The sequence below is a fragment of the Anser cygnoides genome, chromosome 1 (assembly GCF_040182565.1).
Source record: "Anser cygnoides isolate HZ-2024a breed goose chromosome 1, Taihu_goose_T2T_genome, whole genome shotgun sequence".
Taxonomy (NCBI): Eukaryota; Metazoa; Chordata; class Aves; order Anseriformes; family Anatidae; genus Anser; species Anser cygnoides.
The window spans coordinates 112,549,775-112,564,264 of NC_089873.1; the positions used below are offsets into that span (position 1 = coordinate 112,549,775).

The 14,490-nt window shown below is 50.8% G+C and overlaps 1 protein-coding gene across 13 annotated transcripts in view; it reads right to left on the reverse strand.

The window, feature by feature from the left end:
* TIAM1 (TIAM Rac1 associated GEF 1) overlaps positions 1–14,490 on the reverse strand; it is a 176,327-nt gene that overhangs the window by 107,510 nt on the left and 54,327 nt on the right. For 3 of the 13 annotated variants that reach the window (XM_048071388.2, XM_048071380.2, XM_066977983.1), the window contains exon 1: positions 7,384–7,531. The exons of 9 other annotated variants lie outside the window; for them this stretch is intronic. Coding sequence is in view for 1 of the 4 variants with exons in the window: in XM_048071379.2 (XP_047927336.2) it covers positions 7,384–7,408 (25 nt within the window). In the remaining 3 variants the exon portion in view is untranslated. Of the gene's footprint in view, positions 1–7,383; positions 7,535–14,490 lie in introns of those variants that run through there. One more of the 13 variants, XM_048071379.2, reaches the window with a different exon arrangement.

Consider the following 14,490-nt stretch of genomic DNA (forward strand, 5'->3'; position numbering starts at 1 on the left):
CTGGCTATCTGCAGCTTGCCTGTAATCTTGTCCAAATTACAGGCAAGCTACGGACGGCCAGCTGTGCTTCTCCTGAGCATGCTGTGCAGAGGAAATCCCCGGCTGGATACGGGGTATCCAGCGATCTCAGGCAACACTGGCTGGGGAACTGTATTAAAAACAGGATGATCAGCCTGTGGGCTCAGGCTAAGCATGGTAGGAACGAGTAAAGTCGGAGCAGGCTCTGGTGGCAAGCAGTATGCAGCTCACCAAACCCGGCAAGCCCTGGAGCTCAGCCTAGGGCCCCAGCCCAGCGCAAGGATGCGTGTCTTTAGAGAGGCTGGAAGGCAGGGCTACCGCTTGGAAATGAGGTCAGCTGCACCCACAACTGACTCCAAAGGCAAGTCCTTGGGCTTCTTGTTGCTATTCCAGAAGACGGCTCCAGGCTAAAACAATTTAGGGTAAAATGCACTCGAAACATGCATAGCATATTCAATAAATATCAGAAAAATGTTGTAAGCCTTCCTTAAACCTCAAAAACTGGGTGTGAGGAGCAACCTTCCTTTACAAAGAGGAACTGAGGCAAGTCGACTGAAAAACTGAACTTTGGGCAAGTCATCAACGGCAGGAACCAACCTCCTACTCCAGCCACCAGACTGTGCTCCCCCTAGAAGAAGCACTGTTTCACCTCTTCAAGAAACAACACTGAAACCAATTTTAAAGGTTTTTGTTTGATTGTGTTTGTTTTTTGTTTGTTTGGGAAGAGGAGGGAAAGGAAGCCGGCAAAGCCTTGAATGCAGCACAGAAACCTTAAGGTTTATTTACATGACCTCCCTTAATAAGTGTAAATTAGTGTTATGTGCTTGTCTCACGGGCACAACGCTCTACCTCCCGGAACGGCACCACAGATGGAAACCAGCCCCCAAACCCCGAGCTAACAACAGCCGCCACTGGCACCTCCAGCAGGAAAGGCAGTCTCTGAGGAACAGGATGCCACCCTGGGAGAGCAACTTCAGAGCTCTGCTACTCTACGTCCACCACATACTACAACATACTCAGGCTTTTATTATCATGCAAAATCTGCTAATTTTAGTATAATGTGTTTTTTTTTCTCCTAATATATTTATTTGCAATTTTGTCTGCCTGACCACTGACTGCCCAGGAGCTGGGATTCAACCGGGTCTCTCCTATGAGCCTTCAGACTCCCACCTTCCTTGTTCCTGCACATTTGTCCTCGGCACCACGCAGACATTTGTTAAAGCACTTCACTGTTTACTTTCACAAGATGCGTTTCTCCGGTGTCTTACATTGCTGAATTATGCAAAAACAGCATACTCCACTGACACGCTTCCTATACATTTTGCAGGTTGTTATATCTGTGTTTTACATGCACAAGAGACACGTTCTCTCCAAATGTTTATCGTCTGAGACACTAAACTATGTCCTGAGAATTTACCTCTTACCCTGCTGTACTGATCCTGCAGTTCCCCGACAGCTCCAATGTGGACTAAAATTGACATTCCCAGCTGCTTTACCAGCACACAAGGACACACGATACTCGATCCCAGAGTTCACACGTCCCCGGGTCCAGCCGTGCGACTCGGGGCACGGCACCTTCCTCCTACCTGCTTCCTCCAGCTCCTGCTGGCTCCCCGTCGGGCTGTCACCCGACAGCCATGCTCCCAAAAAGCCTTCACTTCTTACTTTTCACTCGTCCACAGGCACCGCGAGGAAGGACTGGGGCTCCCAGGGAAACTGGGGACGGGTCCAAAGTCTTTGTGTGGCTCTGGGTATCTATACACACTTACCAAGTCCAGGTAAGCTGTCAAAACAACTGACTGCATCTGCCTCCTGCTCAAAAACTCTTCTTTTAATTTCCCTTAAAAACAAAACTTGCAAACTTTAAGATATGTGCAGGTAACCATGTCAAGCGTAAAAACCTGTTTTAAGCTGTAAACAAAAGCTGAAATGTCATGCATTCATTCCTGTGCCTCCAGGAATGACAGCTTGAAGGAACATATCAAATATTGTGACTCCTCAAATTTAAAAAAAAAAAAAAAAAAAAACAGGCTGGTAAATTACAGTGATTTCTCATTCCACAACAAAACACAAAACAAAGTACTGCTGCCCAGAAAAAGATTACCAAGCAATCACCCAGATGTTACTAAAGCATTACGATTAATTTGCTTTGAAAAGATAAAAGCTGAAAGGAAAATGATTCCCACTGTTTTTTTTTTTTTTTTTATCAGAAGTTTAGTCCTGAAACTTCCAACTGCACTGACTTCTGCATTTTGCCTTGAATCCAAGGCTACGTGCATTTCTGGTGCCTGCTGCCTATGCTCACATCTCTTACAGCAGCACCTCGCTAACTCCACTCTGGGATGCAATAAAAATCAAGAAAAACCCAATTTGCCTCCCACTTCAGGAAAAAGAAAAGGTGAAAAGGATCATTTTCATTGTTGCAGTTGCGCAGAGGGGAGAAAAGAGGATCCTTTGTTACTGTTACAAAAAAAAAAAAAGCACATTAGTCATTTTTAAAGCAAGCATGTGTTACAAACCACTGGCGGTGACAGTCATCGGATGCCTGGCGAATGATTTCAGCAACCGTCATTTGGGGTCCTCCAGGTCTAAAAGCAAAAGGTCTCCTCCTCCCTGCCTGCCACGGGCAACATGTACCAAGCACCGTTCTGTATACAGTTTTTTTAATCTCAGATCGATTGGTCGTGTTCACAGATCTCAAGTTGGGAAGCTTCTACCACGCAGTTAATGTCATCCGACACACTGGGTTCAGGGGTTTGGGCAACATTTCGCATAACCCCATGCAAAATATGGAAATTGTTTTAGCTTTTTCCAGCTAGGCATGTCAGTTACCATGCAAGAAACGTGCCCATTAACCAATTCAGTTTGTATTTGCAGTAAATACAAAATCCCCCTTCTCTGCACACCCAAGTGCACAGAAAGCCCTCCTGCCCTGACCAGGACTGGGGCCCCCGTCCTGCCTTGGTGGCCAGGCACAGCCCCGGGTTGCACACCCCGCAGCCTCCCCTGCTCCCTTCTGGGCAGCCTTGCGCAACAGGCAGCCTTTGTCTCTCCATTTAAACGTCTCGGGGCCTGGAGCACACTCTTAATATACCTTCCCCGCCCAGGTGAATGCAAATTAACAAAGCAATCTTCAGCTGGGAACTAGGCAGCAGAAGGCTTATGTATTTCTCCTCTGACTTGAGGACTGGAGATCCTCAGTTTCAGGAGCACATGGCGCCGTTTGCTTCCCTGTGAATATCCCAAAGCCAGATTCTCAGCTTGCCACAAGAGTTTCTAACAGGAGCAGTGAAGCCCTTGGTCACCGAAAGCCCTTGCAGCACCTTCAGCAGCCACAGGGCAACATGTACAGAAGGAGAGATCGGTGCCAGCAGCCCCGTGCATCCTCCAAACACAGCAAGGGCACACGTTATGTCCAAACCTGGGAGCTTTCCTTCCCCCTCCCCGCCTCTCCTGCTTTATGGGCTTCCCAGCACCTCCTCCCGGCTTCCCACAGACTGCTGCAGGCTTGGTCTGGCAGCTCCCCTGACTCACCCCCCCGCGGTTATTATCCACCCCTGCCTGCTTCAAAGAGCCTTATCTTCGGAGGGTCACCCTCCGCCCCAGGGCAGCTGCCCCCCATGGCACAAGCGCTATGCAAAGGAGGATTTCCCTGTGCACGCACAGGAAGCTCGAGCTGCGTGGAGCAAGAGGCTCAGCACCAGCAGCGGCAGAAGACACAATATTTACTACCACCAGCGCAGAGGAGCACACCTACCAGGGCTTTCACACAACACGTGAGCCTTCCTATGGCCACAGGTAATCCCCACGCCTGAGCTTCTGACCCAAACTGTTCCGAAAACGCCTCGGTCTGCAAGCCCTGGTGCCATGACAGCAGCGTTTCCGTATGCAGGGTGACTTGTGGTCAGACCCAAGCCAGCCACTTGAGCTAACGGAGCTGCTGCTCGTTAGCTGGAATCAGTTACACCTATGGCAACGCCAGCTAACGCCATTTACCTGACCCTCTCCCAGTAAAGCTGCACTATACGGCACAGTCACTGCAATGCTAACAGCACTCGCAGTCACTGCAGCTCAGCTAATGCTTGGCAATTTGTTAAACTCTATTAACGACACTGAGTTTGAGCTCTTAATTACCCCATAATCAAGACCGGCTCTAGACAATATTAGAAAATGCAGCGGTTAAGACACCGCTGGTCTCCGGCGAGCTAACCATCAACCTCCAGCTCAGCCCTTGCCACTGGCAAGATAATCAAAGATACAGAGGGAGAAGGGAAATCGTTGTTTGCTGGGCAGCAGTGAGCCCCTTCAGCCTCCTGAGCGGGCTGTGTGAGCCACGGCAAGGACCCAGCATGCAGGGAGCCTTCGCAGGACTGCAGTGGGGCTATGCAAGCGCGGGCGCAGGCATCGTAGCAGAGCACTGCTCAGTGCTGGGATGGTTTGCTTGCTTGGTCTTGCAAGGATTTGTTGAGTTACCTGACAGCACCATGCTCGGAGTCTTACCAGAAGCATAACTGGGCGCCTGAAGAAGCAATGACGCTATAATCCCGCATGCCTGACGGTCTCTTGCTGCTGCGCTGACTGGCGGGGCTGTGCTCCCAGCGCCTGTGCAGAGGCTGCGTGCGGAGAAATACAACAACTGCTTCCCCCTGGAAGGAAGCGGGGCTTGATATTATCACACAACCTCTCTGCTCCCCCAGTCTTTTGACACCATCCCGCAGCGAAAGCAAACAAGCAGCGGAGAGCCGGCCTGCTGAGCGAGGGGAAAAGGATGTTCGTGTTTGTTTACGACTCAATTAAGACCTGAGATGCTGCAACCAGTAAGGAGACAAACTACGTTTTGGTTCCAGAAACCCTTAAATCCTACACGACCTATGCCATGTGAGGTACAATAAAAACATAAGTATTTACGTGAAAACTTCCCTCTTCCCTCTCCTTCTGCACTGTTCGCAGCACAGCTGGGCTAATCCCATTGCCAGCGCTCTGCATCCTGACCTCCTTAAACAACCCCACACTAGGATGCTAAAACACTCTGACCTATAAATAATGTATTCCTCTCATCCAGCACTGGATTACCGTTCCATAAAACTCCCTGGAACACACCACATAGTCTCCAGTTCGGCAGAATAATACTGAGAAAGACATCAGCAGCAAGCCACCCTCTTTCTTGCTAAATTCTTTCAAAGATTTGATGACAAGATTTCTTTTGCGTTTGATTTTGCTTTTTTTTTTTAATATTGTTATGGATCTGGTATTCTAATTCTATCTGGTATTTTATTTATATCTCCCCCCTTTCCCCCCAGAGACCCTTAATTTTTTTTTCCACTCTTAATCCTCGCAGCATGGCACGAGAGCAGCACTGACTAACTCAGCAAAGCCAGAGCTGGGGGCAGCAATAAAGGGCTCTCTGCTGCCACGGGGTCTCAGCACACGTGCTGAGGCAGCACTTTACACCCGTGCCAACCTGTTGCCCCAGGTGGGGAGCTCCCATTTCCCCCCTGCCCACGCTCCTGCCCCAGCTTCTGGCTTGTGCCAGCCCAGGCATTCGCCAGACCCTGCGCCGGGCCGGGCCAGGTCACTGCCTCTGCAGGAAACTACACAGATTTTCCTCGGGGTTCACCTTCAGACAGCCATTACGTGTGACCGGAGCCATAATGCATAGCTTCATTGAAAGATAAGCGTGTCTGCTCGGAAGGCCGATGCCTACTAGGCTTGTTCCCACTCCTGCACCCCCGCGGGCTGCAGGGGTGCAAGAGCAATGCCTGCCCCACGCCACCGGAGCCGGCAGGAATCCCACCGCTGATTTCCCAGAGCAAAAGCATAAAGCTAAAGCAAATGCTTGAATGATGCAAATCTGTGGTTTGGCAGATTTATTGCCAGCATACATTCTGGAAAAATGAAGTGTTCCTGCCTCGAAACAAGCTGGAACCCTCTTGAAAACAGACGGGCACCCCTTCAAGAGCAAGATCCCCTAGGAAGGTTTAGCAGGCACGCCGCACTTCTGCATTTGATCCCTTAGCACCATTTGCCGTGATTAACACTGCAGTTTTCCACACATTTCTCACAATGCACAGACCGCTTCTACCTCTGAAAGGGCTGGGGAAAAACAAGTAGCTCACTGACACCCACAAAACCTGCTCCTTTGGCTCCGTAACGCCAATCCCAGGCGAACATTTAAATCACCCCTGCAACACCAAAACGCTGTCAGAGGAATTAATAGCTGCCTTGACAATGGGCTTCTGGCGTATTAAACGAAACAATTACACCTCTAACATTTAAAACAGCTACAGCGTGACTTCGTTCCTCCAAAAACGGATGCCTCTGCGCAGGGAAATTACTCATCGCTGGTAAGTTGCGGGGCAGCTCTGAATCAGGTCTGAGCCCCGCTCAGCTGAAAGCAAGCCCGTGCCCGGCAGGACGCAGGAGCGGCATCGAGGGTCTCGACGGCAGCGCTGGAGGCAGTGGGTGAGGAGCAGCAGCCCGCTGGAAACCACGGCAAGAGGCTGCTTGAGAGGCAGTGCTGCCCGCCTGGCTGCTCGTGCTAATTCTCCCAGTCCCAGGAATTGCAGGGCCGGGCTCGGTGCTCACGTTTCCTGTCACCAACCCAAGAATTAAGCAGTTGAGATTTAAAGATAGCGACTGGTATAGAAAATAAATTGGCGAGCGATCGCAAAAGGAACTGGAAAACAGGAGCAACTCGATACGGGAAAGCTTCCCGCAGCCCCTGCTCCTGCAGCGCTATCAGATCTCAGAGCAGTGAGGGACCCCTCCGACCGACCCGAGCCTTTTCACCCCTATCTGAAGGCGCTGCAGCATCGCCCTTCCAAACATTTCAGCTTTCAGTGCCTCACAGAAACACCTCACAGAGCTCAATTCAAGTTGAAACCTTTCGCAGGGCTCATTTCAAACAATTAAAGAGCACGGCAACCTGTAATTACGGAAAATAAAGCCAGACAGCTGGAGAAGGTAAGCATCTTTAATAAGTAACACGATCCTACATTTTCTCTCTGAGGGAATTTAGCGACTACACACCCGGCTCCCATTCAATCAGTTTTTGCTCTCCGTGTCTGCAACAAAAGCGGAGTGCTTTCGTACCTGCGAGCTGCACAAACCCCGCAAAAGGAAACAGCCCTTGACGAACTTATTAAATGTGACTTAGAAACAGAAACACCTCCAGCCACGCTGGGAAAAGACGCAAGCTGGGAGAGGAAAGCCTCACGGAGGTTCCCAGACACGCTGCATTTTGGACACCGCAACAACAGGGCATCCCACAAGCGCGTTTTACAGCCTGAGCTTAACTGCTCTCCTTCCCCTAGCCCGTCACACAAAACGCAAGCAGAAGTTAAGGCTGTTTGCAAAGCGGCTTACCGTTCATCATCAGGAGCACAAACATTTTTGCCTGCCGTATTTCACAAGCCCTCGCTGCCGGTAACAGAAAGGAGGAAGCGTCAGCGTTTCATTCCCCTTCTGGTTCGCAGTGGGTGTAACGCGCTAAGTTTCATGTGAAGATGAGATGGGTCAATTGGGTGTGTTCGAAGGTTTGGGGTTTTGCCACCCCTCCCTCCTCTTCCCTTCCCTCCCTCCTTCCCTCCCTCCCTCCCTCTCCTGGTTAATCCTTCCCGGCGCTCCCCCGGCGAGCGCTGGCTCTGGCTGCTGGGACCTGCTGCCGCTCAGCCCGCCGGTCCCGAAATCTGCCTTCCCCAGGACACCCCTCCGGGGTGACTTTAACTCTGATGCTGGGCAAGGGCAGCCCGTAATTAAAATACCCAGCCTCGCACGTCAGCTACGTGGGAAACAGCCATGCGGTCCCCTTCGTCACCTCGCTAAACTGCGCTGCACTCAGGCTTTAATCGCGTTTTCGGGGAACAACTCTCCAGTGAGACACAAAATAAAAACTTCTGACCTCCTCTGCACCTTTTGTCATTATCCTCGATGCTCTTACATCCTGAAAGATCTCCCCCCAAGGTATTTATCCAGACTGTGACCCCCTAAGAGTACAGGCATACCAAATTGTCTCACTTTAAGCTGTCCGCTGGTGCAAAAATGCTTGCCGAATCAGGACCTAAAGAGATTTAAAAACTGCACATGGATCAGGTCTTTCTTAATTCACTGCTTCTGCCTGTCTCTGAATTCCAACTTGAGCAGCGCAGCCCTCAAAACCAGGATTTTGTGATGGTTGCTATAAATAAGAAAAATACAAGCCCTTAAACAGCTGTGTTTATCCACCAACTTCCCCTATTTTGACTCTGCACCCAATTACAAGGGAGAAGAAAAACAGGTATCAAACTATTCTTGGAATGAGGTAGACAACACAGTAATTGTTTTTTTCCAAACAGAAATCACCAAACTAAACAACAAATTAACATTTTTAGCTCTGCCTGACACTTCAAAAATACAGGGCATTAAGTGATAACCGTCTTTTTGCAGCTCTGTCCTCTGCAACCCGGCCATAACCACAACTTGGGAAAAGGACAAAGTCATTATGAAAAGAAGAAAAATGACAAAAGATGCATGCAGGACCCCAGCTCTTCCACGGGTCTACACGCACACCTGTGAAAGTGCAATGAATACACCGCTGGAGCAAAGCTGCGGGGCTCCTCATGCTTGGGTGCTATGGATGCTGGAGGACAAGATGGGAGAGAGAAGACTTTTCTGGGCCAGCAGGGACAAGGTGGTTGGACAAGCGAGTTGATTCGGCGTGATCATGCTTACACACATTATCAGAAATAGGCACGCAAGCCGAGTTTGCTCGTGCAACAGCCAGTTTTAGTCCACTTCAAGCAGCAGGTTTTGTTTAACTCCTCATCTCAATACTTGCAGCGTCAGATCTTTCCGATGCGTCTGCCCACGCTTCGAAACCACCAGGTCCCCCCGTGGCTGCAGGCATTCCCGCTACGCAGCAGGGCCCTCCACCTCGGCAACAGGCGGGGGCTGACGGAGGGATGGGACTGGACACATGTTCGGAAAAGAAAGTAATGGGAAGGCCAATCCTCAGCCTTCCAGCTCATTTGAGCACGGAGTGAGCGAAGCCAAACATCTGTGCGCCAGCCAGGAGAAGGAAACCGCAGGAAGACCCGGGGAGCGGGCTGACTCCTCCGGGAGCGTTCAGCGAGGGCAAGCGGCAAACCCCGAGCGAGCGAGCGAGCGAGCAGGTTTGGCAAGTCTGAGTGATTCAGGAGGCGACAGGGGCTGCTCCCACCTGCCTCCAGGTTCACCGGGGCACACTCACCCTCCTCGACGCATTCGAGCAGCCCAAAAGGCAAACCCGCGCTCGCAGCTCCCATGCCATCTGCGCTTAGTCACCACAGCACCAAAATGGCTTCGCGACTAGGCGGAACCGGTGTGTGCGTTCACACACGCATGCATACACACAGGCTGCCTTAGATACAAAGCAATTACTCGTGGGTCCTAGCGAAGAAGCATATATGCTTACGACGACAGATTGAAAGCGATTGTCTGAAGTGTTTTTCAGCTTAGGAGGACTGAGCGAGGCACACCCTTTTGCCGCAAGCCTGAAATGGGTCTGCATTTTGCCACAGCAGTTTGTGACACCTTCTCCTGCCGGTTCCTGGTTACCCAGAGCGAGGCCTTGGCCGGCCAGGGGCTCCCACCAAGACACTGCCTGGATGTATCTGCCTCCCCCTCTAGCAGGGACTTCAGAAAGCCCGAGGCAAGCGAGGGCACAACACGACCCATCAGTCAGTTTTAAATCGGTGCAGAAGGACCGAAGAGCAGCACCTTCACCTCCCCATCACCACCCGGCATAAAAAGGAGGGATGACCCTCCTCCAACACCGGGCTGAGGAACAAGAGGCCGGCCCGTGAGGCGGCAGGGGCGGAGGGCAGGACGGGGAGCAGCCGCCTGCCTACAAACACCCCGTGGCGGCCTGTCGGTTCCAGGCGCGGCCCCGCTGCCAGCCCCGCTACGCTGAGGCGCTTTGATACGCGCCGTTTGATGTGGGCTCCCTCCCAGACACACACACCAGCTTGTATAAACCGTGGTGCTCTCCTGTGATTAGCGAGAACCTACCAAAACCTGTTTCGAGGCAAGCGAGCAGATTTTGGGCTGGAGACGGCCACGCAAGGCGACCGGAGGGGCTGTCACCTCCAGCAGAATGAGAGGGAAGAAGTGGCCACCAGCTATGTGGAAGAGGACATCCAGCTGCATGAGGGGCGCCTACACTCATCCTCCCTTCCTGAGCCAAATGAAGATGACATGAATGGAAAAAAACACTTTTTATTCCATCATCATCAAAAAAAATTCTTACGGGGAGTCCTCAGGTTCTCCTAGATACCTAGCTGGGAGGAGGACACCCCTCTGCTGAGCCCGGAGGAGAAAGATCTCCCCACCACGGCAAGGTCCACGCCAGCTGGAGGAAGTCACCGAAGGACAGCACCTCCTCAGGTGTGGAAGGAGGGCAGATGGGCTCCCATCAGACACAAGCCAAGGCCGAATCATGCGTAAAGGTGTCTTCATCAGCCCTAATTAACATCCCTGGCTTCTCACACCCTGGCACACCTGTTAATTAGCACACATGAGTTAATATCATTTTAACAATGGATTATCACTTCGGGCAGAGAAGTGGTTGGGAGTAACTTCAGCACGGTGACTCACTCTGAGCACAGCAGTAAGTTGAGATATGAAGAGCATCAGGGCTACGCAGACCTTATCTCTTTAACTACGGGTTACTTTACAAAGCCAAGGTGCTTCAAAAATTCATGATTGTATCTGCCGTACTTTCCACCTGCGCAAACAGATGGCCTTGGAGAATCACGCTGTCTACAGAAGAGCCCTGTCTCCATCCTGCAGACAACTGGAGCCTTGCAGGTCTTTATTTTTCAAGTCCTTAAAGGTAATGCTGGAGTTTCTAATGGGAGAAACCACAGAGGACAGCGTTCTGGTCCTGGCTGCCATGATTATCACCTGCTTTTGGCAATCGTCTGGTCAAGCATGTTTCAGGACACAACCCAGGGCCCAGCAGGCAATTATCATCTGGCCAAGAATGACAACAGGCCCAACATGAACACCAAGACACTGATGGTCAGCTCCAGTTTCGGTGGTACTCCAAACGTCCCATAGCCACAGACCAATCTGGTGACACAAGCGAGGCACTCCGACTCGCCTTACTGTGATATTATATTCCTTTTTCACAAAACACTGTAAACTACAGCCCTATAAACACAACCCTGGCTTCAGAGTTCAAGCTGGCTCTTGCATATCCCCATGGATAACACATGATTTTGGCCAAACTATGCACTGAGACTTTCACCCTGGTAAAGCCCCTGTCCTGGAAGTAACACCCACATTTGTACCTGTGCGGCCTCACGCGTCCAGAAGGAGCTGTGACCAAGACTACTGCTAAAGCAAAAGGTTGCCATTGCACAGGTGAGGTCACAGTTTGGCTTGAGCCATCTTTTATTCAATAATAAAGTTAGAAGGAAAGTCAACAGAGACCTCATTACTTTTTTTAAGCCTCAGCTTTGGAACTGGATGTCTGTGATGCAGAAGCTCACAAGAAGGCGCTGATGGAAAACCATGATACTACCACCAGAATCACTTCTGCCCCTTCAAAGTGATATTTAATGCTGCCAATTAAAGAATTTTAACACCATGAAACATTATACTAGATTGAATGCATCCATACTCCCCTTTATCAGAACAAGTTTCTCAGCCTCATGTTTCTACTTGGGATTAGGAAGGGAGTCGTGAAAGGCAGGTATTGTTCAGCCACAAACAGTTCCCCTTCAGCCTCTACGAAAGTAAGCTAATGAACTACAGTTTTTTGTTTGTTTTTTTTTCCTTTTCTTTTGGAGAGGTCAGCATATATACCCACTCACGGGAAAGCTGATCCCAGTTGTTACACGGCAAGGGTAGCTGAAAGGTTTCTAATGAGCTACAGGGAGTGGGTGCTGGCAATTAGCCAGCACACTTGCCTGCAAAACCGCAACCAACAGCAACAGGCGCGCACTACCACTGCTGGAGCAGCTAAAAGTGAAAATTTAAGATTTGTATTTCATTGTGCCACTCGCTGCTTACAGTCCTCACTGACTCTTAAAGACTGTGCTCGGAGAAATCACTTGTCAACACTCAGCACATGTCACTTCACATGCAAAGGTATGCTGCATGATATCTTTGTCTCTAAAATGGAAAGATACAGATTTGATGGATGGGTAAGGAATTGGCTGGATGGTCACACTCAAAGAGCTGTGGTCAATGCTCAATGTCCAAGTGTAGATCAGTGATGAGTGGTGTTCCTTGGGGGTTGGTATTGGGACTGGTGGTGTTTAACTTCTTTGTTAAAGGAAGGACCTTGCAGTTGACACACTGAAGGGAAGGGATGCCAGCCAGAGGGACCTGGGCAGGCTTGAGAGGTGGGCCCATGCAAACCTCATAAACCTCAAAATCTCAAAAAAGAGGCCAAGTGCAAGGTCCTGCACCTGGGTCAGGGCACTCCCAAGAAAAAATACAGGCTGAGCAGAGAATGGATTGAGAGCAACTCTGAGGAAAAGGCCCTGGGGGTGTTGGTTGATGAGAAGCTCAACATGAGCCAGCAATGTGTGCTTAAGGCACAGAAAGCCAGCTGTATCCTGGGCTGCATCAAAAGCAGGGTGGCCAGCAGGGCGAGGGAGGTGATTCTCCCCCTCTGCTCTGCTCTCGTGAGACCCCACCTGGAGCACTGCCTTCAGCTCTGGGGCTCCCAGCACAAGAAGGACACGGAAGTATTACAGTGAGTCCAGAGGAGGGCCCCAAGGATGGATCAAGGGGCTGGAGCACCTCTCCTGTGAAGGCAGGCTGAGGGAGTTGGGGTGGTTCAGCCTGGAGAAGAGGAGGCTCCAGGGAGACCTTACAGCAGCCTGCCAGTACCTGAAGGGGCCTGCAGGAAGGCTGGGGAGGGACTCTTTGTTAGGGAGTGCAGTGATAGGACAAGGGGTAATGGCTTTAAAAGAGGGTAGACTTAGGTTAGCTTTAAGGAAGAAGTTATTTACTCAGAGGGTGGTGAGGCCCTGGCACAGGCTGCCCAGAGAAGCTGTGGATGCCCCATCCCTGGAGGTGTTCAAGGCCAGGCTGGAAGGGGCTTTGGGCAACCTGGTCTGGTGGGAGGTGTCCCTGCCCATGGCAGAGGGTTCAAATTAGATGATCTTTAAGGTCTCTTACAATCCAATCCATTCTGCAATGAAATGTAGCTCCAATCTTTACCAGCATCATCCAGCTGCATGCAGACAATACACATACCTCTATACACACAGGATTAATATCTATAAAAGAGGCCCGCTCCTGGTCATTCAGCCTCGAAAACATCCACGGTTGTGAAGTTGTTCTGGACATACACACGAGGGTGTGCGCACACACGTACCCTGAGGCTGCTATGAGCTCCTGCAGCCGCCCGCACCAGTGGGGCTCACAGGGTGCACGAGCCGTGCAGCAGTGCTTGCTCAGGGCTGGGCACTGCCACGTGGCACACCAACCCACAAGAGCTTACCGAAAAGGGGACCGCTTCCTTTTTTGACGAGAGGGATCAAGGAGGAACATTTTATTCACGAAGTGTAATCCAAACACCTCCTCTCATTTCTCTGAAAGAAACTACGCAGTAGCTGCTGTCATTTTCTTGCTACATTCTGACACGCTTCTACCACATCGCTGCCAATGGTTTTAATTTGCTGGAAAAAATCAGTTCACAGTGAGTGACAAGCTGTACACTGGTGGTGATGCTGTCAGGTGATGGATATCGTAGGTTTACATTAGTTGTCAAAATTCTTCAACACTAAAAATAGGAATCACGAGCTTTTGGATTCACAACACTGAAGTACTAAACATACGGGATACTCATACCTTCAAAAGAGCCCTAATCCACTCGGAGACAGGGAAACCCAGCAACACATGACATACAGCAAAGGTCTCTGATCTTTACTGATTTTCAGAAGAAAAAAAATCAGCACACTGCCATATGAGATTTCGTAACAGCCCAGACCAAAGTAAAGACAAGATGCTACTACAACGTGAAATAAAACAGCGCAGTATGGGATGCAAACACACATAAGGGAAGACAGAAAGACAAGCTTAGAGGGAAAGAGAGAAAAAAATTGCACATTGGCATCCCACACCGTGGTCCAGACCCCACTGAAAGCAATAGCAGAGATCTCCCCACTGCAGCAGTTTTCAGCCCGAGGTCTCTGGACCCCTTCCTGGGGTCCACAGGAGGGGCAGCTCCACATTCCCAGGACAGATGAGCCGACCCAGCCGCCAGCCTGCACGCTGCCAACTCGAGGGGAAAGCTCCTCCCTCCCCTTCTCCCACCCTTCTCCTGCCTCATGCCCAGCCGCGTGCTGCCCCAGCTTCATCCCACCCTGCGCTCCCCTCGCAGAGCACAGCCCCATCGCCAGCTTCCCAGCAAATTAGCCCCCGCCGCTCCCTCTGCACCCCAAAACCCTGCCTGGCTTTCATCTAGGCTCCCGGGAGGCGAACACAAGAAAAGGG